At 36.6% G+C, this 24424-nt stretch overlaps 1 protein-coding gene across 3 annotated transcripts in view; it reads left to right on the top strand.

The window, feature by feature from the left end:
* KDM4C (lysine demethylase 4C) overlaps positions 1-24424 on the top strand; it is a 404294-nt gene that overhangs the window by 192721 nt on the left and 187149 nt on the right. For all 3 annotated transcript variants that reach the window (XM_004279122.3, XM_049711313.1, XM_033404418.2), the window contains 3 exons: positions 17279-17472; positions 20416-20654; positions 23048-23361. In XM_004279122.3, the coding sequence (XP_004279170.1) occupies positions 17279-17472; positions 20416-20654; positions 23048-23361 (747 nt within the window). The remainder of the gene's footprint in view (positions 1-17278; positions 17473-20415; positions 20655-23047; positions 23362-24424) is intronic.

Raw genomic sequence — 24424 nt, 5'->3', positions numbered from 1 at the left:
GGGATATATAAAGGACTCAGACAGCTCAATAATAAAACAACAAAAATATCTCAATAAAAAGTGGACCAAAAATATAACAGACTCTTCACAAAGGAAGATATACAAAATTAAAACGTGTTCATGAATGTGCAGTTGTTCCCAGTAGTTTGCTCCTAGTATAAGCTAGGCTGCAACATTGTTGGAAGGACTGGAGGAGTGAAAGGGTGTGTAGGGAAGATGGTGTTACCTGAGCTCGGGAACAGCCGGGACCTTTGTGCCCCTGTGTTCCTCAGCCCTGGCCTGCTGCTGTCACTTCTCCAGCAGCCTGCTGCTGAAATCTTTAGACTCTCTTCTGCCTTCTAATCTCTGCAAGTCTCCTTAATATCAGAGCCAAATCAGAACCCTTTGGCCTGGGGCAGCTCCATACAGGGAAGAGTTCAGATGGACTGGGATGGTGCTGAATATCAGCACTGTATATCCTGTACTGTCAATACATTGTCCGTTTTTAGGAGCACTGATACTGATGATGAAAGGATGTAGACTCAAGTCTTCATTCTACCACTTGCTTAATTCATGACCTTTCGCAAATTATTATTATTATTTTAAAAAATATTTATCTATTTATTTAGGTTACGCCAGCTCTTAGTTGTGGCCGGCAGGCTCCTTAGTTGCGACCTGCAGCCTCCTTAATTGTGACATGCAAACTCTTAGTTGCAGCATGCATGTGGGATCTAGTTCCCTGACCAGGGATTGAACCCGGGCCCCCCTATATTGGGATCACGGAGTCTTGTCCACGGCGCCACCAGGAAAGTCCCATGACCTTTGGCAAATCATTGATTCTCTGTATCCTACATTAGTAAAACAGTTATTAATAGTTCCTCATAGGGATGTGAAGACTAAGTGAACTAATATAAGTACCGATGCAATGAGAAAATGCTTTGCATTTATCACTGTGCCTGGCACATAGAAAGCACACAGTATGAGATGTTTGCTATTATAACCATCAGCTTGAATTCTTATTTTTTACTACAATCAATTAAAACCTTTTAAAAACCAAGAACTGGTATTTAAGATAGGTCCCCCTTCCTCTTATACTTAAGAACTTAGGAGACTAAACATAAACGAAAAAATACCACGAATAATTTGCCATTGGACACGAGAAGCCATGAGTACCATTGCTGCATTTAACTGATCGCTCTTGGTGAGACAGTTCTTCCTGCTTCATCCACTGTAGGAGTTTCACGTTCTGCTCAGTCAGGCCTTCTCAGAGGCAGGACTTCTGGTCTGTGATTGACAAGATTCTTGGATGTTGCTGCTGCTAAGTAATAATTAAGTTAAACTGTTTCATTAAAAATATAAAAAGGAAGTAGTTGAATGTTAAAAAAAAAATTTACACATTTACTTTGTTTGAATTGCTGGAAGAAGTCCAGAGTAAAGGTTCTTTTTTAAATTTGGGATTCCAATAGCCTTTGTAGTTCAATACCAGTAAGTTAACCTTATCCTTTGATATACATAATTCATTTTCAGGCACTTAGTAATTTTATGTCTTTGTGGTTACAGGTTGCTGTATTTCTGACATTTTATTATTAAAAGTAGTATTTAGATCTGAGTATTAAAGTGAGATGGTATTTTAGACCAGGCTTTTAAAATAATGTATTTTACATTGGGTTTTTAAAAATTTAATATTGGTCCTGGGGCATTGGAATATGTAACTTCTGTTTGTTTTAACACTACTTAATTGCTATTTTGATGTTTCTTTCTTGATGATATAGAGACAGAAATGTATTTATACGAGTATAAACTTTTCCTGTTGAAGGCTTTTTTGTGTGTTGTGAGTGACATTTAAAATCTTAACTGGTTTAGACAGCCATATGGATTCAAGTCTCCAGATTAAAAACATGGGGCTAATTTATCTGTTTATCTTTAGGCCTGATATTCTAAACATGCTAATTGACCTTAATTGTTTCGAACATATGTAAAAGTGGAAATTTGAAGTAGTCTTCTGCTTTGGCAAATTCTTATCATAATGGTCTGTTACTGATTTTCTTGTTAATTTAACTTTTATGACTTGTTCCTGGCTCACAGTATATGTCTGTCTTACCTGATAACCCATTTCATTTCATTCTGACTATAAAATCATTTTCTTGTAAGTCAAATGCTAATTGTATTGCTCTGGTTTCAATTGTAGGTACATTTCCAGTAACAGTCTGGAGCAGTAGATTTAAAAATCCTTCCTATGCTCATAGATGATTTTAACTTTTCTTCTGCATATGTCATGTACTTAGTTAAGTGTGTAGATTCTGTCTTAAGATGATCTTAATGGGTCAACATTCTCAAAAGTTGTAGCCTTCTACCTCCTTTTGGCGCAGAAAGAAAATGGACTACCTCCTTGACGTATATCTTCAGATATCTGTCTGGATCCTCTTACTGCACTTTCTTCTCTCTGGTTCTTTTATCACACTTGGCTTCCTTCTCAGGCTTTTGTTCCCCACGTTGTGGCATAGATAACTGTTGGCTTTTTCTAGGCTAATAGACTAGGAACAAGTCCTGAGATGAATCCCCTTGGCCCTAGGTCGTGTGCGGATCCCTGAACCAGTCACTGTTGTCACTGGGATGGAATGTTTGATTGGCTCCGTCCAGCCGCACCTACAACACAGGCCCTGGGCCTGGGGGAAAATTGTTTTTAGTGCTTTTTTTAGTCAGAAAACATCCTAATAAAAGTCTTAGGAGTGAACCACGTAATAAAATTTAGTGATTTAATCCTGCTACATCAATTTCAGTAAATTCTTTTTTTTCTTCGGTACGTGGGCTGTTGTGGCCTCTCCCGTTGCGGAGCGCTCAGCGGCCATGGCTCACGGGCCCAGCCACTCTGCGGCATGTGGGATCCTCCCGGACCAGGGCACGAACCCGTGTCCCTGCATCGGCAGGTGGACTCTCAACCACTGCGCCACCAGGGAAGCCCAGTAAAATTTTTTGAACAAACTAAATAATGAATAGTAAATTATAAATAAAAACAGCCCTATTCAGTTTCACAAAACTTAACCAATGGTGAGAATTGCAAACTTTTTCCAGATTTCTGCCCCCCCTCCATGTAGCTGCTTATTTATGAAGTTTGGTAACTGTGCCCATCATACCTCTTTGCTCATATTAGGCACTGAAATGTTTGTGGAATGAATGCTGTCATAGCTTGTTACTCTGGACATTATTTCAGCAGCACAGGTATTAAATTGAACTGAGAATGGATGTAATTTAATATTTGATTAAAGGAATGGGCCTTCTACTGTTAGTTTTCTTTTCCATATTCATTTCACAGAGAGGGGAGATAAAAGCTTGTGGTAGGGTAGGCTTCGTGCTTCTGCACTTGGAAGGGAAGGCTTGCCATTTGCAGTCTTGGGCCAGAGATTGTATGGATCAGGTGGACAATTTGCAGCAGAATGGATTTCCCACACAGAATTAGAGTACTGGGAAGCCATTTACAACTTATTTCCTATGTTCTTGGACAAAGTAAAAAGGCAAAGGATGAGCAGACGTGGTATGTGATAGTTGCTTATTGCTATAAAAAGTCCTCCCTGACCCCTGCCCTGCCTTCCAGAAGACCTCAGCAACAGTTCTTGGAATGTAAAATGAACCAAAACTGAAGTGATGAACTAGTGTCCTAACCCTGCCATTCCCAGTGCTTTACCTTCCTCTCCCCTTTAGTTGGGTCTCTCCAACCCCATGAGGAAAAAGATTTTTGCATTTTGATTTAAAGAGTCACTGCTACAGCTTGTATTTATTCACTAGTGAAGGCAGAACATTCCTGGTTTTTTGTTTCTTGACAGTGATAGATTGTAGTAGGCAGCCACATCTGAGGAAATAAGTGAAACTACAGCCCTGAAATAATTTCTTATTACACATATAGATGAATAATCTTTACTCTGATTATTGTGTAAGTTGTACAAATAGGGGGCTTTATTTTGGCACCAGAAGTTTGGTTGGATAGAATTGTTTTAAACTGGAGTGGTCTTTAGTACTTGGCAGTATTTGAGGCTGATATCGGCTGTGTTTATGATTACTTTCTGGACTCAGTCCAGTTTGAATTTAAATATATTTAAAAGTACATGTGAATATGAGGGAATGTAGATCATTAAAATTGCATTTATTATGTAGCCTTTCTTTTTTTTAAACATTTAGACTGATTAATGAGTTTCTGTAGAGTAAAAATAGAACACATCCTACCAAATCACTTTCTAGATTTTATCAGTAGACCCATTGCCCCTGGGGTAGTGAAGGACTTCTCTTGTCCAGAGCTTGTTAATGATCATTGCAACAATGACAATTCTACATTTTATTTGTATCAACCAAATTCTTAGAGAGTGGATATAAAGTTAGAAATCTGAGTTGTAGTTTGTAGCTGTGTCATTTGCTGGACAAAAAAAAAGCATTCCTTAACATTTATGACATGTTTCCATTAATTAAGGCAGAGCCCTCATATTTGCTAATGAAATACTTTGAGGTCTTCTAATGAAAGGTTCTACATAATGATAAAGTAATTCAATTTTTAAATAAATTATGTAAATAGAAATGAAGCAAGTAAATAATTCAAATATAGTAAGGTCAAGATTAGATTCATTTTCATTTTTGTTTTGCTTCTTACATTACGGGCAATATTCTAGCGTTTGGCAGTCATTCAGCTAGTATTTATGGAGCACGTACTATGTGTTGGTGACGGTAAAACTGATCTGAGTCCTGTCTTCACAGAATGTAGGTTCTAGGGCAGGAAATAGATGTTAACCAAATAAACATACAAACATATGATTAAAAATTGTTATAAGTGACCTGAAGGAAAAGAACAAGGTGCTAGGAAATGAAATACTTTTGGTTTAGGTAAATCTAGAGAGATCAAGAGTGAGAGAGAAACTTCATCACTTAAGAAAGGGATTCATCTATTTATGGATATTTCCACTCCAAGTGTAGAGCTTTAGTCCAAGCACCCTCCTCATGCCATACCCACTTCTACTTGTACCCACCACTTCTGTCCCCACACTGCTCTCCCCAGTATCAGATTTAAGGAAATGGATCAGTCTCTAACATATGTATGTGCATCATAGGTAGATAAATGTATATATTACATATATGATCATGTGTAACCTGCTATCTCCACCTACTGGTAATGCTTTCCCATATCTCTAAATCCCATATCTCTAAATCCCAAATCCCATATCTCTAAATGTTCTTCCGTAAGTTATACCATGAGTTTTTAAAGGAATACCCTCTTGTTTCTAGAAAATGTTTTTTTTTTCCTTTTTTTAGATCTTTGATAAACACTGCTGAAATGAACATTCTTAAACATAAGCTGGTACATTAAGTAATAATTATTTTCTTAGGATAAGTTCCCAGTTGTTAAATTACTGGTCACAGATTATTCATATTTTAAAAGTTTTATTACATATTTAAAAGTTCTGTGTTGCTAAGTCATTGGCATGATTTATCCTTAACATGTCACAGATTGGTTTAATGCAGCTTCATTTTTTGCTATTTTTTAAAAAATTTAAGCCATTATTTCTTTTTTTAAAAATTTATTTTATTTTTGGCTGTGTTGGGTCTTTGTTGAGTGCGGGCTTTTCTCTAGTTGAGGCGAGCAGGGGCTACTCTTCGTTGCGATGCACGGGTTTCTCATTGCAGTGGCTTGCCTTGTTGCGGAGCACAGACTCTGGCATGCAGGCTTCAGTAGTTGTGGCACACGAGCTCAGTAGTTGTGGCTCGTGGGCTCTGGAGCCATTTTTTGCTATTTTTGAGTCTATAGTCAAGCAAATAATAGTAATAGTCATGGAAGTTAGTTCTGCATGTTGGATCCCTATTGGCCTTAAACTGATTTAAATCCTGTTTTTCCCATCTTAATTTCTTAGAATAACAATGAATCCTCTTATAAGAAATGTTTTTCCATAGACTTTCCTATTTATGGTTTTCTAAATTTGGCCAGAGAGAAATTGAAGAAACACAAATCCATTGTGTGTTTTTCTATCTTCTATTTGTTTTTCTACTGGTTCAATGAATATATCTACCTTTTTCCCCTGCTTTAAATCATCTCACAAAATTAATAACAGAAAAGCTAATAGCAGTGCCAGACATATTCTCACACTTGAATGGGAATGCAGGAATTGCCAGATAAAATGAATCTGAGATGCTGAATTATTTACTTATAGTGCTGTGTGGTTTCCTAAGGAAGTATTGCTGAAAAAGTATCTGTTGTCAATTTAAATAATTTTATTTCCAACAAAATTATTTGTTTTCCTTTGATTATTTAATGTTAAATTTCCAATCATATTGTTAACATTAGAAAGCCTGAAATAAATTATACTTCTTCCTAAAGGCATTAATTTTTTGACCTAGTTAGCTTTCATCCGGTTGTCTCTTGTTTTGGAAATAGTGCCAGAGAATTTTTTAGGTGGCAAGAGACATGTGATCAGAGTGCGTTGAGTGTGGGGTAGTGTTTATGACATGACTGTTAAATAAATAAAGGCTTCATTTTTTCCTGAAAAATATATTAAAAATTCAGTATGACATATAGGATTTAAACATATGGTAACCTAGAATTTATTAGAAAAATAACAAGTTATTTTTGTTTCTCCTAAGCGAGAGCACCCTTGATATATACGGTCAGCTCTCCGAATCCTCGGGTTCTGCATCTGTGGGTTCAACCAATTATGAATTGAAAATATTAGGGAAAAAAGTCTAGAAGTTCCAAAAAGCAAAACTTCAATTTGCTGCCCACTTTGGTAGCTATTTATATAGCATTTACATTGTATTTATAACTATTCCCATAGCAGCTACATGGTATTAGGTATTATAAGTAATCTACAGATAATTTAAAGTGTGTGGGAGGATGTACATAGATTATATGCAAATATTTACTATACCATTTTATATAAGGGACTTAGGCATCTGCAGATTTTGGTGTCTGAGGGCAGTCCTGGAACCAATCCCCCAAGGATACTGAGGGACAGTGGTACTATCCAGAGCTTCCATTCTGGGGATTACGTTATGCATACATGGCCTTTTTATTCATTTTCCTCCTCATTTGCTCCTCCCTCTCCTCTTTAGAAAAACGGTATTTACTTATTAATCATATTTCCTACATTGATAATAGTGTTTGAACTGTACAAAGAAAGATGGAAAAGGGTTAGAGGATGTTGCCTTCATCTCCAGTTCCACAGAAGTGAACATCTCCAGCATTAGTCAGATGGTTCTTACCATGGCCAGTGTTCTATCGTGAAACTTGGGGCATGGCTAATTCTGCATTCAACCCCTTGAGTTACTCAGCATGGTCCTATGTGCTTAGTGGCTCAGTGAATGGGAAGCTGAGAATCCCAGAGATGCTGGTAAGTAGGATGAGTCTTGCATCACTTGAACTTTTTTTTCCACTCACTATCCTTGTGCCATCCAGCAAGTCACTTAGTATTTTTGTGCCTCAGTTTCCCAACTATGAATTATGATAATTAGAGTGGATTTTTTATTTCCTAAGGTTCATTCCAGGTGCAGGATGAACTTCTAATTGTGTCCAATTAGTCATTAAAAAATATTTGCAAGATTCAAAAGTCAGTGTATCTGAGCATCTTGGGAGGAGGATTATATGTTGTATACTTCTATGTATTTCTGTTGGCTCTCTCGCATATGATCTTACAGAGTCTTAGGAGCAAATATTTATATTCATAAATCACTTAGATCCCTAGGACTCTGCAGAGCCCCATTTTTTATCTGATCTTGCCCAAATTTATCACCCATATAAAGTGTGTGACATGCAATGCATGAATTCAGAACAAAATAACTTCATCTGTTCCCCAGTACTAAAGAGTTCAATTTCATGCTGTGTTTTACGTGGCACAGTGGGAGTAGATTGTTTAATGTCTGTAACTCTGAACTTCCTTAACCTTTCTATCAGATACTTCGGTAAGTGTTGAGAAGCAGAAATTCTAAAAATAATTCCTACAGTTTTTTAGAGACCCTTGGAGCAAGCTATTTGAGCCCATTCCCCTTCTTTTTGCATAGTTTTTCATTGTCTATTGGAGCAGTGTTCCCATGGGTCAGAAAGATAGAGTTTCTAGTCTCATACCTTAAATTGCTTTATAATTGCCTTACTTTATAAGGGAGATATACCTTATAAAGTATGGTGAAGCCTGAAAATATTCAGAAGAAATTAATCTGAATCTATTAAAAGTAGGGAGAGCGGAGGAAACATATTTCAGAAAGTTGCTAGCTAGACTGGATAAACTCTATCAATACAGCATGATGTCATGCATAAAAAGCTAAAATAATGACATCCAGGCATTTATTCTCAACTACAATTTCAACTTGGTTATGGGTCATAGAAAAAGAAGTTTAGAATGGAAAAGTGTGGCCCATATTTAAATTAAAACCATTTAAAATGTGTTAAATATGGTTTGGTTTTGAATGTCTACAGTAGATTGGTTAAGAGTATGGCAGTTATTCTAGATTGAATCTGGTAAAGGCTGTATTACTTGTTAGCAGTGTGACATTGGGCAAATTAAGTAAAATTCTCTGAGCCTCTATTTCCTCATACGTTTATAAAAGGTTATTTATTGAAAAAATATTTTTAAGGGCCTCCAGTCCTCTAGACAACTAGAATGTACTTCTCAGAAAGACAGACACAATGTATATTTTCATGGTTTAAAATAGACTGGGAGGGGAAGGTCAGATATGGCAAAAGTATCTGAAATAATTCACAATAATGATTTATTAAAGTGAGAATAAGAAATTTAGTAGTGGTATCAGACTTTCTTACTATGAATATGATTATCTTTTTGGCCATTAGGGATATATATATTTTTTTGTGGTATGCGGGCCTCTCACTGTTGTGGCCTCTCCCATTGCGAAGCACAGGCTCTGGACATGCAGGCTCAGCGGCCATGGCTCACGGGCCCAGCCGCTCCGCGGCATGTGGGATCTTCCCGGACCGGGGCATGAACCCGTGTCCCTTGCATTGGCAGGCAGGCTCTCAACCACTGCACCACCAGGGAAGCCCCCATTAGGGATATTTTAAAGCTATTTTCTTCTTTATGTCCATGAGAACAAAACATTTAGAAAATTTCTCTGGGTGTGTATCCTGGGATCCCCAGAACCTTTAAATGCTTTGTGCACCCTGACAACATCAGGGTTATGTGAGCTCTGCAGAGCAGTCCGGGGAAAAACAAGGGATGTACAGGTCTCCTGCAGAACTTGCTTCATTAATGGATATAAGGACAAAAGAAATGACCTTTGCATTCTTTATATACGTTCATTGTTGATTAATACTGATCTTAGAATTGTATTTCTTTTATCTCCCTGCTCAGTCAGTGTAAACATAATTATATAGTTTACTCTTCATGTGATCTGGTGAAATAGCCTATTACTTGTCTTTGACTGGTATTATATGAAATGTTACTCAGGAAATCAAAGTGCTGTTCAAATATTATTTTCACCTTAATTAGTTTTAAGTATTTAACAACTCTGTTTCTTGTATTAAAATAATACTTATAAATTAAGATAATTATAATAATTTTCTCCCAAAATTATTAATGAAGAGGGTACATGAACAAATGAGCAATGATTGAATAAGTACACGGATGAAGTAAATCAGTATTATAATGGGTATTACATATGACCAAGGGATGAAGAAGGCCCATTTGGTGTACAGTGATGGATACCTAAATATGTTCCATAGATAGGAACTGGCAAGAAATGGGGCATTTTCTGTTCTACTGTTACATTAATTTCACGCAATTTCTTTAGCTCATTTGAAGAATCCCATGGCTCTACCATCTTTGAAAATAAGTTCTGTAAAATATAAGTATTTGAGCCCAGACTGAAACTTTAAAGCATTACATTGCTTTACAACAGCATTTTGAGTTTCCTTCAGTATTTTGTGAGGAAGAGGGTTGGGAGGATCATAATCATAATCATGTTTAAGGAGCTCGGCTGATCAAGTGTATTTACACTTAAAATTTTTTGAACCTTTGTGAGAGACCCAGGAAGACATTTTTATATGAGGGAGCATTCTCAGAGCTCAAGACTTACCATTTTTACTCAGCTAATAAGTAGAAGAGCTGTAGTCAGTTCAGGGTTCAACAAGTATATAGATAGAGCAATGTGGCTACTGCTTATTCATCATATTAAAAACATAGTTGTATTCATTAATCTGGTGGATTCATCACCATTGTGGACTTTAAAATTGCCTGGTTTCTTTAGCTCAGCACAATGTATATTAGAGTCATCTACATTCATTATACTGATTCTGAATTCCCCTTTTTCTAATGTATACTTAGTTTGGAGTCAGCTAAGAAATACTGATCTGTTTGGAGTACTCCAAGGAGGGTGAAATTCTGTTCAGATTTGTAACTGGCAATGAAAATTTTATGATAATAGAATGAATTGACTACAGAGTAGAATATTCTACTTTTTAAAAAAATTTATTTGGAATAATTTCAATATAAATAGGTTCCTTTACATTTTTTTACAGTTAATCAACACAGTAAATACTTTTATTCATTCTTAATTATATGGTGAATGTAAAAAGAATGAAAGTTCCTTCAAAAATTTTTGTTGTATCTCAACAGGTTAGATACTTCTACAGATAGTATAATAATACCCTGTCAATAGATGTTGGCTTCATTAACTGCATAGTGCATTTATTTTCTAAAATTGTTTTTATTTAATGATTCTTAGCAACCGTTTAAATTAGGCCATGTTTCTGTTAAAATAATTAATTAATTTCCGTAAAAACTGAGTGGTTTCTCTATTGGAACACAATGCCAGAAAATATTGATCAGAAATACTACCTTAAAAATTTGAGTGCATATTGGAAAATTTTGTTTCTCATTCATATTTGAAATGAAAAATAACTAAGTATAATTGTACCAGAAAAAGTCTGGGGTTCCTGGACTTCTGCAAATTTAATATGGGTTAACAGTGTGGCAGTTTTCCAAAGAGCTGGGTCCTTTCTCTTCTATAAGTTTGGTATGATGCAGTAGATTGGATGTATGTTTATGTAGTTGTGAAATGAAGATGGAGATTCCAAAGTACTAGTGGATTGATAGTAACATAGTTTGTTTTAATGCTAACAAATTTACCAGCAGGTTATTTTTTTACATGTGGAGGGAAAGAAGAATTTTTAGGTTTTGGACATGACTAAGTTGAAAACAGATAAAAGGATTAAAAACAAAAACAAAAAAAAGAAAAAAAGGGTTAAAGAATAGGAAGGAATGAAAGAGATGTAAATCTGGAAGAATAAAGAGTAAATCATAGATCAGTTGGCCACAGATTTCTCTTGATGCTCTAGTGCTAGAATTGTCTAAACCTTTTTTTTTTCCAATGAGGTATCTGAGCTTCCTGAGTGCTAAATTATCTATTTACTATAAAAGGTAGTTTGATGGTTTAGAATATAATTATATTTCAGGCCTAGTTACTGACTTTGGCTCTAATTAGTTATCACCATCAGTCACATTCTTGGTTAAATAAGAGGTTGCTATGCCTAAGTAGTATCTTTGTTATTACTTAGAGTAAACAATAATGAATAGTTGTGTCTAATTATGTTAATAACACATTCTTCTTAATTCTTGTTGTCATAGCTAAAGGAAGTGTGTTGTTAGAAAACAACGAAGTGGAGAATATTTCTCTTCCCTTTATTCTTTATTTATGATGTTCTTTCAAAGGGCAACTGGTAATACAAACTTTTGGGTTCTCAAAGCAAATGAATGGTGATTCCATTGAAGGTTTGGCATTTTCCCATTTGATACACAGTCCTATATTTTCATAGCTTATGTGTTTGGAGATGTAAGACAGTTTTGCTATGTGTTGGATAGGAAATGGATGCTTCTTTCTTACTGTATTTCTAATTTAATGTAGTAATTTGGTTGTACCTTGAAGATAATTAACAGATAACCTTCAAAAACAATAATTTTCTTGGAGGGGGACTAGATTTTGATAAAAACCTAACTTTTCCAATTATTGATTTGAATTTTTGAAGGAAATAGGAATTGATATGCTTGTTTGTGTTTTTAAAATGAGTCATTTTCATTGTTAAGTACAATTAAAGTGGTTATCATAAAGGACAGTAACTTACAGTGTTCTTAGGTTTTAAGATACACCCACTACTCATGTGCCAACAGCAGACAGCAATATATGCTTCATCAGACACTTATAAATATTCAAAACAAGAGTTTGCCATCATTGGCTCCTTTCCTCTTTTTGACTGTCCTGTTCAGTAAATCTGTTTCATCTATGCATTGGTCCCTTTTTATAATTGTTGGGAAATTAATAATTTATAAGAAAAATTTAAACATTATTTATCCTCTTTGGGCTATGATATACTGTGGTTGACATTCATTGGAATTTTGTATGTAAAAAAGAGAACATTTTCCTGTATATGTACAGAAAATTAGTTTTTAATTCTGAGATTGATAGTATCTCATGTCTCTTGAAACTACATACATGGAGCCATCTAACACCAAGCTCTTATTTTGATAAGAGGCCCCATTTTGGGGGATACAGTAGAGAAGTCACATGAATTCATCCCCCACCCTCACCTTATTCTACCTTACAGTATCCTACCTGGCAGGATTCACTTGGGTCACGGTGTTTCCCCTCGTAAATGCCTGACTTCTGTTGATGCTTCAGTTTCTGTTGTTTCTTCAAGAGGGGAAGCCGAGGAGTTGAGTCTGATAGGAAGGACCCAACCAGGAGCTGGATGTGCACCGCAGTGGGTTCCACCCATGACAAGGGCCCAGTCCTCTCACATTATCTCTCAATCCCCTGCAAGGTCATAGTTGCTCTCGATTCTTCAAAACCTCTGTGCACTTCTCCTTCACTCTTAAGACCCCTCGTTATACCGGAAGCCTGATTCTTACTTCCTCAGTTGCTTCAACTTTCCCAGTAAGGCAAAATTTAATAACACTAAGAACCTCTATATTCTTGTAGTCAGACCAATTTAAGGCCTTGTCCCCTGTGTGTCTGTGTCTCTTCTTGTCTGATAAGGGCACCAGGCCCATTGGATTAAGGTCCCACCCTACTCCAGTAACCCCTTATGTAATTACTTCTGTCTGCCATAACCCTTTCTCCAAATAAGGTCCGCATTCTGAGGGGGGTTAGCACTTGAATATACCATTTGGGGGTTGGGGGAGGGAGACACAATTTAACCCATAACAGCCACATCAAGTGGCTATTAGGCTTGTTATCTTATTTTAAGCTATTCTTTCCTTAGTTCCTTCCTAATTATCATTTAATTGTTATAAATAGACTGAAAAGCAGGATAATTTCACACATTTTTGCATACCTTCAAAGCCTTCCTTATCAGACATTTGCACATGAGAGGTTTTTTCCCTCCCATAATTAGCCATCCTGTGTGTCACAAAGAAAATATGTTAAAGTAATAGCTCAGTTTGGGTTTTTATTAAACATCAACTTCTTATTTTATTAATCATATATTGTGGTTATATGAAATTTCCAATTCTACAATTCATATGACTATTTGCTGCCTTAGAAAGTTGCTGATTTTTAGAAACATTTTCATCTTGAAATTAGATTGCTGGTTTTCAATATAAATAACGGAGAGCCTGAATTTGATTTCCTGGGAGATAGGAACAAATAATCATGATTCTGTGTAACAAGTCTTAGGGTGGTGAAATATGGAAGAATTCAGTGCTTAACAGACTACTGACGATTCCCTTTAAATTTGGACTTAGCCATTACATACATTACATATTACATAACTAGTATGAATGTTCTTAAAAGAAACAGTAAGAAAAGTCATTCTTATTAGTGTTTTGAATTCATATCCAAAATAGATTACTTGAGAAGTATTACCTATTATTGGTTATTGCTCTTTGTACCAATATGTAGTCTGTAAATTTCTTTGTTTCTAAATGGGAGTGTTAATGTCTTCCGTTCCTACTAATAAAGTCACATAGCACGTTCTATTAAATGATCTCATCTAATCTTTAGGGCTTTAAGATGAGTGTATTATTTGTCACTACTGACAAGAGTAGATTTTCTCTGTGCTGTTGAAGTTTACTTCAACTATTTTTGACTCTGGCGTTGTTCCCTTGCATTATTTTGGGTATCTTATGACTCTATTTCTGAATACTTAAAATCAAAGGCAAGACATACATATGTTTTATTTTAAGGAAGTCTTAGAGTTTATTTTTTTCTTAAACTTTTTATTTTCAGATAATTGTAGATTCACATGCTGTTGCAAAAGATAATACAGGTAGATCCTGTGTATCCTTTATCCTGTTTTCCCCCATGGTAACCTCTTACAAAACTATAGTACAATATCAAAAAAGAGGAAATTGACAATGATAGAGTCAAGATACAGAATATTTCCACCACTGCAAGGATCCCTCACATTGCCCTTTTATAGCTGAACCCAGTTCCCTCTCACCATCATCCCCTCCCTTAACCCTGGCAACCATTAATTTGTTCTCTATTTCTATAATTTAAGACACATATTCTTGTATTGAGTCAAACAGTCAGTTGAGTGGTAGATCTTGTTGCATGTATACAAAATTCAAGACTTCTAGGAGAGAGGAATGGGAAATCAAAATCTAGGACAATATTCTTGCTGTGGAAACTTATATCATTTATATTGTCCACTCCTTTTTCTTCATGAAGCAAATATTAGTAACACTATACGAAAATAAGAGAGTCTCTGCTGGTGAGTCTAAACTTATTTCTTCCTTTAGTGAAAGGTTGCGTCTTAAACCAAAATATCTTTAAATTTCTCAGAATCCTCATTTTCCATATTTCTAAGCTAATTATAGTAAAAATGACTTAGAACTCTCTCTTTATAGGCATGCCTCAGATATTGTGGGTTCAGTTCCTTTCCCCACAATAAAGCCAGTCACACAAATTATTTGGTTTCCCAGCGCATGTAAAAGTTATGTTTACACTGTACTGCAGTCTATTATGTGCAGTAGTACTATGACTAAAAAAAAACACAATGTACATACTTTAATTAGAACATACTTTATTGCTAAAAGATGCTTAACCATCATTTGAGCCTTCAGTGAGTTGTAAGCTTTTTGCAATAGTAACATCAAAAATCACTGATCACAGATCACCATTATAATGAAAAAGTTTGAAATATTGCGAGAATTTCCAAAATGTGGCACAGAGATACAAAGTGACCAAATGCTGTTGATAAATGCTGTTGGAAAAATTGATAGACTTGCTTGATGCAGGGTTGCCACAAACCTTCAATTTGTAAAAAGCGTTTTATCTGTGAAGCGTGATAAAGCAAAGCGTGATAAAGCAAAGCGCGATAAAGCGAAGTGCACTAAAATGAAGTTTGCCTGTACTTAACTAATAATAGAAAGCAGTGGTGTAGATAAATAGTACTCCATTCAGAAGAATAATTGGTACAATTTGCATTCAGTGTTTAGGATGAATTTTCTTTGGATGGCAGAATGGTGAGCAGGAAGGCATTGTGGTAGGAGCAAAAGCACTGAGGTAAGGAAGCTCATGGTGACTCTGCTCCTTGGGTTGAAGAGGAATGTTCATGTTGACTTGCAGTGGGAGAGAAACCTGGAAATCTCACTAGTGGAGTCCAAGCTTAGAGCCCTTGAATGCTGGGCTCAGGACTTTATTTTAAAGGCAGAGCAGAGTATTACACCTTATTGGACTCCGAAGTGAAAGATTATGAGATATTTGAGGGAGATTAAAGTGACAGCTGTAAAGATGAATTGGTGCTAGGAGAGACTGCAGGCAGGGAAATTAGTTAGTTTTGTTATGCTAGGTTTTAGCATCTGACAGTGAAGGTGTCCTGGTAAAAGGATTTCTGCAGGTAGAGGAAGAGCTAATTATAGATGGTGACAGACTGGATTTCTAGGGGTAGAAGGCAAGGGAGGGATTAGGAAATGTTGATTGTGAATATAGGAGAATAGAAGGATTGTCATATCATTTATAATAAAATTTTTGTTTGTATTTGGAGAAGCCGGTTTTAGGCATACTGACTGTTAGCTGTGTCCTGTTTTTTGTTTTTTTTCCTTTTTTCTTTTTCCTGAACTTTCAAGGCAAGATTGGAACTCTCTGGAGGAAGTTTTAAGCTGGAGATTATTAGGAAATTTTAAATTAATTTGCATGGAGATGATAATTGTATTGCCAAAATATTGAAAGACTTACTGTTTCAAGGCTGTTGTTGAGTCAACCAGTCTGTTGCCAGGTGTGTTAGGGATGGTTAAGGTATGTTACGTCTTTGAGACTATCTCTGTTTCACTATTTGAATTCTATCTGTTCCATTGCATGGAGTACTAACCTAGACACAATATAACCTGTGTGAGGTCTTTATAGGAAACTTGCTTTATATGATATGACTTCTAACTATGTATTCATGAGAATCAAAGTTCTAGTGGATTCAAAATAATCTTTTCTTTGAACTTCTTATCTTAACACTATTCCTTCTTTCTAGTGGATATGATTGTAGTGGTGATGGTGGGTGTTTCATGTGATATGATGTAGAAGAGGCTGTTTATTTGCTCCTAATTGTTGGTTACTTTGTGAGAGTATATTTGTTAATAAACATTAATGTGATTAAAATATATCTTGGAGAAAATTTATCTCAACCTATTGGTTAAATTATTCTAACCACACATTTATTAGCTACTTTTATTCATTGTCAACCTAGGTTTTCAGCTTTACAGTATTCAGCTCACTGATGCATCCTTGTGCTGGGAGGGTAATCCTTCTGTTGCAGGCATGCTTTCAAATATGTGCTCTTTCCTTTCAGTTGTTCTTGGTACACAGTTTCCAAGAACTCTGCAATGCATTTTAACATCTTATTCTACTGTTTATAGATGTGAATATACAGGTTATCACCTCCATTCAGAAGAAATTGAGTTTATTACTCACTGACTGTTTTTCTTAAAACTTTAAAAAAATATTTATTTTATTTATTTATTTTTATTAATTTTCAGTTGTGCCAGGTCTTAGTTGTGGCACATGCGGGATCTTTGCTGTGGCATGTGGGATCTTTTTTAGTTGTGGCGTGCAGACTTAGTTGTGGCATGCGGACTTCTTAGTTGTAGCATGCATGTAGGATCTAGTTCCCTGACCAGGGATCGAAACCGGGCCCCCCTGCGTTGGGAGTGTGGAGCCTTACCCACTGGACCACCAGGGAAGTCCCTACTCACTGAATGTTTGAAAATGTAAAACATTATTCTCCATTATGTAGTGACTAAGTATTCATGTATGGTACATTCAAAGGACAACTCAGTGTGACTTTCTGTAGTTAGCAAAATGTTTAAAGCACTCCAACCCCATTGCGTTTCAGTGCACCTGCAGGAAAGACATGGTGAAAATTTCAATGGATATCTTTGTGAGGAAATTTCAGCCAGACAGATACCAGCTTTGGAAACAAGGAAAGGATATATATACCATAGATCACACGAAGCCTACTCCAGAATCCACCCCTGAAGTAAAAGCATGGCTGCAGAGGAGGAGGAAAGTAAGAAAAGCATCCAGGAGGTAATGATCCTGCCCACACCCCATCCTACTTGTACTTACTCATTTAAAATGGGTCCTTGAACATAATGTTCTCAAAGACTATTTATTTGCTTTTTTATTTCTGTTTATTCACCATCAGTTTACTTAATATCTTACGAAAAATTTGACGCAAAGTATTTTCAGTTCTTTGGAAGTGTAACAAATAAATAGAATATAAACAGAGATGTATATTGTATTTGAGAATATTTTGAAAGTTGCAATGCATGAGAAATAGAACAATTCTAGACCTTCTAAACCCCTTACATTAATGTATTTAAAGATTTATCAGTGCCCTCTATTCATCTCCTTATTTTTGTCAACTTCAGTAACTCGATTTCCAACTTTTTAATTTTGCTGCTGATTTTGACTTTTAGTAGTTTTCTTTTTCATTTGTCAAACATCTCAGATATTACTTTTCTCATTGGGATGCCTATATATTTTGCTACATTATACACACTTGGCTTTATTCTTTCACAAGATGTAAATCAGAGCATGTGGTGTTTCTGTAACGTGGTTGTCCCTGTGTACTTTAATCTACATTCCATTTTTGTGGCCAGTGCCATTTCAAAAGCCTTTAGGCCTGTTGTGGTCATCTTGCTGTCTTAAAACACATTAAATAGGGTGTGTGTTATGTTGCTCAGGTCCTCAGGCAACCTTTTTAGACTTTTATATTTTCCAGGTTTATATTACATTTTTACTCTCCAGTATTACTCATTGTTTTTCTTTCAGATTGTAAAAGTAATATTTGTGCATTGGAGAAAATTTGTAAAATAAGGAAAAGAATAATGAAGGAGTCCCAAATCACCCATAACCTCACAATCCAGAGATAACCAGTGTTAACATTTTGTATATATCCTTTACATATATATTTTTATTTATTATATAATATTATATACATTTCCAAAATTGGGGCCATGCTCTTATTAATAATTTGATGACCAGTTTTATATTTTTTCATGTAACTGAATGATTTGCTACAACGTAATTTCTAATGCCTGCATGTATTTAATCTCCTGTATTTGGACCTGTAGCTTGTTTCTAGTTTTTTGCTACTAACCAAATAACACTGCAATTTTAAGTCTTTGTCCACACTTCTGTTGCCTATTTTCTGACTCTCTCTCTCTCTTCCCCCCCCCCACCCCCCCTGACAATTTACTTTCTGCTATTTTAGAATGCTAGTGAGTGGAGGAACCTTAAGAACATGGAGTGAAACCAGCATTTTGTAAGAGATATACTTGACGCACGGAATTAGTTAGTAGCAGAATTAAAACCCAGGTGTTCTTAGTTCACCCTATAGTCTACAGCAGGAATTTTCAAACTTTTAGTTTTCAAAGCAATTTAATAGGTTAGGAACAACATTTTAAAATTAGGAAGTAAAAGAGAATAAAATGCATTGTAGTTCTTCCCATGAGGTAAGGGTAAGTATTAATTCATGACATGTGTGAGCATGTGTATGTGTATATTGTGTCATCATCTGAAATGTATAACTTACTGTGGGTTGCATTCAGAAGAGTTTGGGAAACACCGATTTAGAGAGTCACTGTGTTTTGTAAATGTGCGAATCCGCATTGCCAAAAAAGTTCACTGTGGAAGGAGGGGCAGTAGTCAGTCTTGAGTTCAGTAGCCAATGGCACATCTTGAGAATTGTTCTTTAATGGACAGAAAACACAGTACTCCAATTAGGTGTATGATGTGGTCTCTTAGTTACTAACCACAGTGGTCCTTGTGGGTTGACATTGAATATAGATCTATGACATTGAACAGATTCGAAATGCCTTTCAGTAGGTTAAAATAATCAGTGGTCTTCACTCACCCAGTTAGAAAGCCTAATGTTAAGGGGCTTGTTTATTATGCTCACCTTTGTGGTTTGATCATCGAGTTTGCTGATCTCCCTTAAGTAATATGCTATATCTAGGAAAATCTAATGAAGGGAATGATTCACTGAAATCTCAAAGAGATGTCAGCCATCCTATTGTAAGTGTACTGTGCTATTCATAATGTAGAGATATTCCACATAGGCCACCGCATGGGTTCTCAATAAAGTGATGATGATACCAATACAGTTACTTCCAGCAGCAGCCAAAGCTAATTTACATAGGTTATCCCTGGCTACCCCCTTTATCTTATCTGTGACTTCCTATAGAAAAACACTAATGTGTTTTCTTGTGTGTGTGTGTACTCTGAAGTACACGTCATTTTGATTTCAGTTGTAATTCTTCTTAAATGAAAGTGTTAGAAATGTGTCATATACAAAAGGCATCTGCAACAAAGCTATCAAGTGACTTGCTGGAAAATACTAGAAGAGGAAAACTTTAAAAATGGCGTCCACTCTGAAAATAAATAATACATTGATATAAGATGTTAAATACATATGGTTTGCCTTCCTCCTCTCTTAATTCCTTTAGCTAATGATAATTGGCATTTAACCTTAATGCTTTTCATGCATATTTCAGAATTGTATGAAACTCAGGGAAATATAGCCACCAGTTCACCTTGGAATGTAAATAATCTACTCAAATTTTAACAACAGCTTTATGGAATCTCCTCATTTCCTTTTTCTTTCTTCATTATCTAAATAATATTTTCTTTTATCCTTATGTCATCATTTTTCACTTTATTTTTCGCTTTAATATTGTTATAAAATTTTAAGTGATTTTCCAGTGATGTTTAATAATCAGTAATATTTAATAATCAATAATGTTTAACAATTTAGAGTTGTTTTAGTTTTTAGTAAATTGTTATTAAAACTGTGCTTAACATTTCAATTTGATCTATTCCTCGTGAAGATTATCTTTGTATAATGTGATTAAAAACCAATCAGTTTTCTCTTCTCTTTTTTCATTAAGTGAAAATAATATTTGTATATATGTTTTTTCCTGTCCATTGGAAATATTGTGTTCTGACTATAGCTTCTTTTGTTAAAAGCTTCCAGTGCACTAGTTCTCACTCTAAGAGGCCTAAGAATGAGGAAGATGAGGAAGTGTTAGCTGCAGTTGATGGGGCAGAGGGCCCCACTCCTGACCCAGACCCAGATGAGCTCAAGGACAGTGAAAAGCCAGAAGAAGCAGTGAAACTAGCAAATACAGAAGCACCTTCAGAGGAAGAGGCCTCTGCTAGCAGGATGCAGCTGGATCACAATTTATCAGATAATATCAGATTCGCAGGTGAGAAACTAGCTGATTATGTTTCACGTATTAGTAGTAGGTGATTGTTGATCTGCCTTAAATCTGTGTTTACTAGGGCAGATATGTTACTTTTCCACGTAGCTTAACCAATAAGCTATCTAAAACTATGCGGTAACTCAATCAAAAGGCCAAGGGAGTGTTATGAAAATCAGAAGCACCACTGCTACGGGTAATGGAATTTTGAGGCAAGCAGCCAGCAGTGCCTATTTCGTTTAATAAAAAAGAAGATTCTAAAATGAAAAAAATTTACTTTTAGTGCAACTCAATTTATAATATACAATACATTTTTTGGAAAGCCTCTCTCGAATTCACATGGAATAGAGAAAACCAATTATAGATAATTCTTTGCAGATTCTTAGCGTCGACTTAATTTTAGGAAGAAAATAAAGATTAAGGTTTTACAGAAGAACAGCAAACATCATTCAGTCCTGTGAAATGTGTATATAGTCCCCTGGCTGTTTCTCTGCGCCAAAGCCATCATCTGTAAATCTCAACTGCTTTGCTTTTCCCCGCTTTTATAGCATATTTCTCTGAAACTGTTTTAATGCTTTGCTTCTTTAATAGTTGTTGGAGATTTTGTCCTTTTCCTAATCGAGCTTGTTGGTAATTCCTGTCGCTCTCTCATACCCCTCATCTATTGTATCCTTCAACTGTGGGACTCTCCCCAATCCAGCCACCCCCTTGCTTCCTCTTTGTTCAAGGCACGTTATCTCTTGTCTGGACTGTTGCAGAAATTACTTCCTTCCTGTCTTGCCTGTGTCCACTCTAGTCACCCCTACTAGTCAGTTCTCCATATGGCAGTCATAGTGATCCATTTAAAAGACGTGGTTTGTTTTGTCCCTCCCATCTTCTTGCTCTTATTGCACTCAGAGTAAAAGAAAAAGTCCTGATCATTGTCCTAGTTAATCGGATCCTTGGCTGCTTCTCTATTCTTACTACCTTTTGCTCTTGAAATATCTATGTTAATAGAGTTTAAATCATAGACATTTTTTTCACTGAGTTTATATTTAATTGGAGAGCTAGACAAATAAATATATAATTCCTATCTAGTGTGCTGAGTGCCACTAGTAGCGATGGCATAGGGTGTTCCTGGAATACCAAGGAAAGACCTGAAATAGACAGGAGGCTGGACTGGCAGGGTTTCTTGGAGTAAGTGATATCTGAATTGACTTGTGATGAACACATGGAAAATAGAAAGTAAAGAAGGTAGGGAAGGGAATAGCAAGCAGTACAGAGAACAGTTATGCAGTGCTTACGGATATTTCTTTATAGTCTCTCGCCGTAGTTTTTTGTTGTTGTTGTTGTTTTTAATCACACCAGGTTAAATTAACTACTTTACAAATTACTGGGTAGTTTAAGCTAAGGGTACCCAGGTTTATTATTTGTGTCACTGCCTGGTCTCTTGCATTTGGACTTCCAGGTTTTGAGACCTGGCAGAGCATCTAATAGAGGACTTGGCTAGTGCAGCATCCGAGCTACTGTGTGATAGGTGAAATGATGCTTGTGTGTGTGCACGTGTGCGTGTATGTGTAAGGAAGGGAGGAGGGTGAATAGAGATGGCTGTAGGAGAGAAGTGCGTGTGATATTCTTCTCCTTTCATATGCTGTCATTGTATGATGCAGGATTAGTGTAGGAAATAATTTTTATTCGATCTCACAGTTTTACATGTGGTTTTTCTTTTTTAATATAAATTTATTTTTGGCTGCGTTGGGTCTTCGTTGCTGCGCATGGGTTTTCTCTAGTTGCGGCGAGCGGGGGCTACTCTTTGTTGCGGTGCACGGGCTTCTCATTGCGGTGGCTTCTCTTGTGGTGGAGCCACGGGCTCTAGGCGTGCAGGCTTCAGTAGTTGTGGCTTGTGGGCTCTAGAGCGCAGGCTCAGCAGTTGTGGCTCACAGGCTTAGTTGCTCCATGGCATGTGGGATCTTCCCAGACCAGGGCTCGAACCCGTGTCCCCTGCATTGGCAGGCGGATTCTTAACCACTGCGCCACCAGGGACTTCCCTACCTGTGTTCTTGAGATACATCCTCTGAGCTGGAATGTTTCGTCAGTAGCATATATTGGAATTAAGTTCTTATTTTTAGAAAGATCTCAACTTGCTATTGCTTGGGTAATTATTGTTATTGCCCTGGCTTTTGACATTGGTCTGCAGTGGAACCTCTTTTTAAATCCCTTATTTTGTCAGTAAGTATATTATTTTGCCACCTTAACAATTACGAAGGCTGCATGGTGCTTTGGTGACCTTTCCCACTCAGGTCTTTAGTGGAAATTTAGAGGGAAAGTTTGATGGTAGAAATTTAGTTGAGAATAGTTCAACAGTTCTCAGCAATAACACAGTGTAAGATTTATTAACAGTCTTTTGTTTTACTCCTCAGGAAACGTCTGCCTAAGCACATCTGTGGCAGAGAAAATCAAAACTGAGGCTGACCAAACCTGTGCCACAATTCCGCCTTCAAATCCCAGTGATGCTGACGATTCCATGTCTAGTGGCCATGTTATGTCTAAGGAATCAGAGCCACCCAAGCTTCCATGGCCAAAGTCACCTGAGTCGTGCTCCTCTGTGGTGGAGAGTAACAGTGCTTTGACAGAGGGAGAAGAGAGTGATGTGGAGAGCCATGGGGTAGGCCTTGAACCTGGGGAAGTCCCAGAGGTCCCCAGTGGAGAGAGAAATGGCTTCAAAGTCCCCAGTGTATGTGGCAGTGTCAATTTTTACCATATTTATTATGTTGTCAAGGCACTTTCTGCAAACAGAATGCTGTGCATCAAAATCTTGCTTTAGGGCAGAAATAACATTTCACATTTATGGGTCTTAATCATATTTCTTTCAATGACCGGGAGGTAAGCCTTCTGTGAGGTCTGGCTCACATGGTAATAATTCAGAGAACATGGAACTTTTGGCCACATATTGGAGCTTAATTTTCTTACTTAAAAATTTTTTCTAACACTAAACTCTTTATTTTGAGATAATTGTAGATTTACATGCAGTGGTAAGAAATAGTATAACAAGGTCTTATGTATCCCTTTTGCCCCAATAGTGTTTTCTTTTTTTTTTTTTTTCCAATAGTGTCTTCTTGGAAAACTATAGTAGAATATCACCATGATACTGACATTGATGCAGTCAAGATACAGAGCGGTTCTGTCACCTCCAATAGTAGCCAGGCTGGAAATAATTTCAGCTGCAGGGCTCTGGCCTCCTTCTGCCAATGCTTAATACCTCTGGGTTGCAGGCTTCCCACAGCCTCTATTTTAAGATTAAGGCTCATCTGGTCATACTTTTCCCTGACTCTTTCCTCATGGACTCTGAATCTAGGACCAGGCTGACCCTTCTGGTCCTGCCCACCGTGGGAACCAGGCCTTTGCCTCTTGGAAAACTCAAGATCCCTCTTGATTTCCAGCCTCCCCATTCTAACCCTTTGCATAGGGCCTCCCTGTTTCTCATATGTTCTTGTACGATGTTAATATCATATGCTCTCAGCGTAAACTTTCACTGTAACTTTAAGATTGTGAGTGTATCAGCCAAGCTACGACTGCATGTAGTGATTGTCATAATTTGGTAACCTCTTTTGACCTGCACAACTTGATAAAGGAGTTCAAGTGGATGAGTAAGGGAAGCCTCAAATATTGGAGCTGATAAATTGTGCCGGCCACTGAACAGACCTACTTCCGGACTGCTCCTGGTCATTTCAACTCATCCCAGGCCTTTTGGAGCTTTAGTAGCAAGGGAGAGTAAATAAAGACATCAACTTGGAATA

Source organism: Orcinus orca, chromosome 6, assembly GCF_937001465.1.
Source record: "Orcinus orca chromosome 6, mOrcOrc1.1, whole genome shotgun sequence".
NCBI classification, from domain to species: Eukaryota; Metazoa; Chordata; class Mammalia; order Artiodactyla; family Delphinidae; genus Orcinus; species Orcinus orca.
This window is presented reverse-complemented; position numbering and strand designations above follow the sequence as displayed.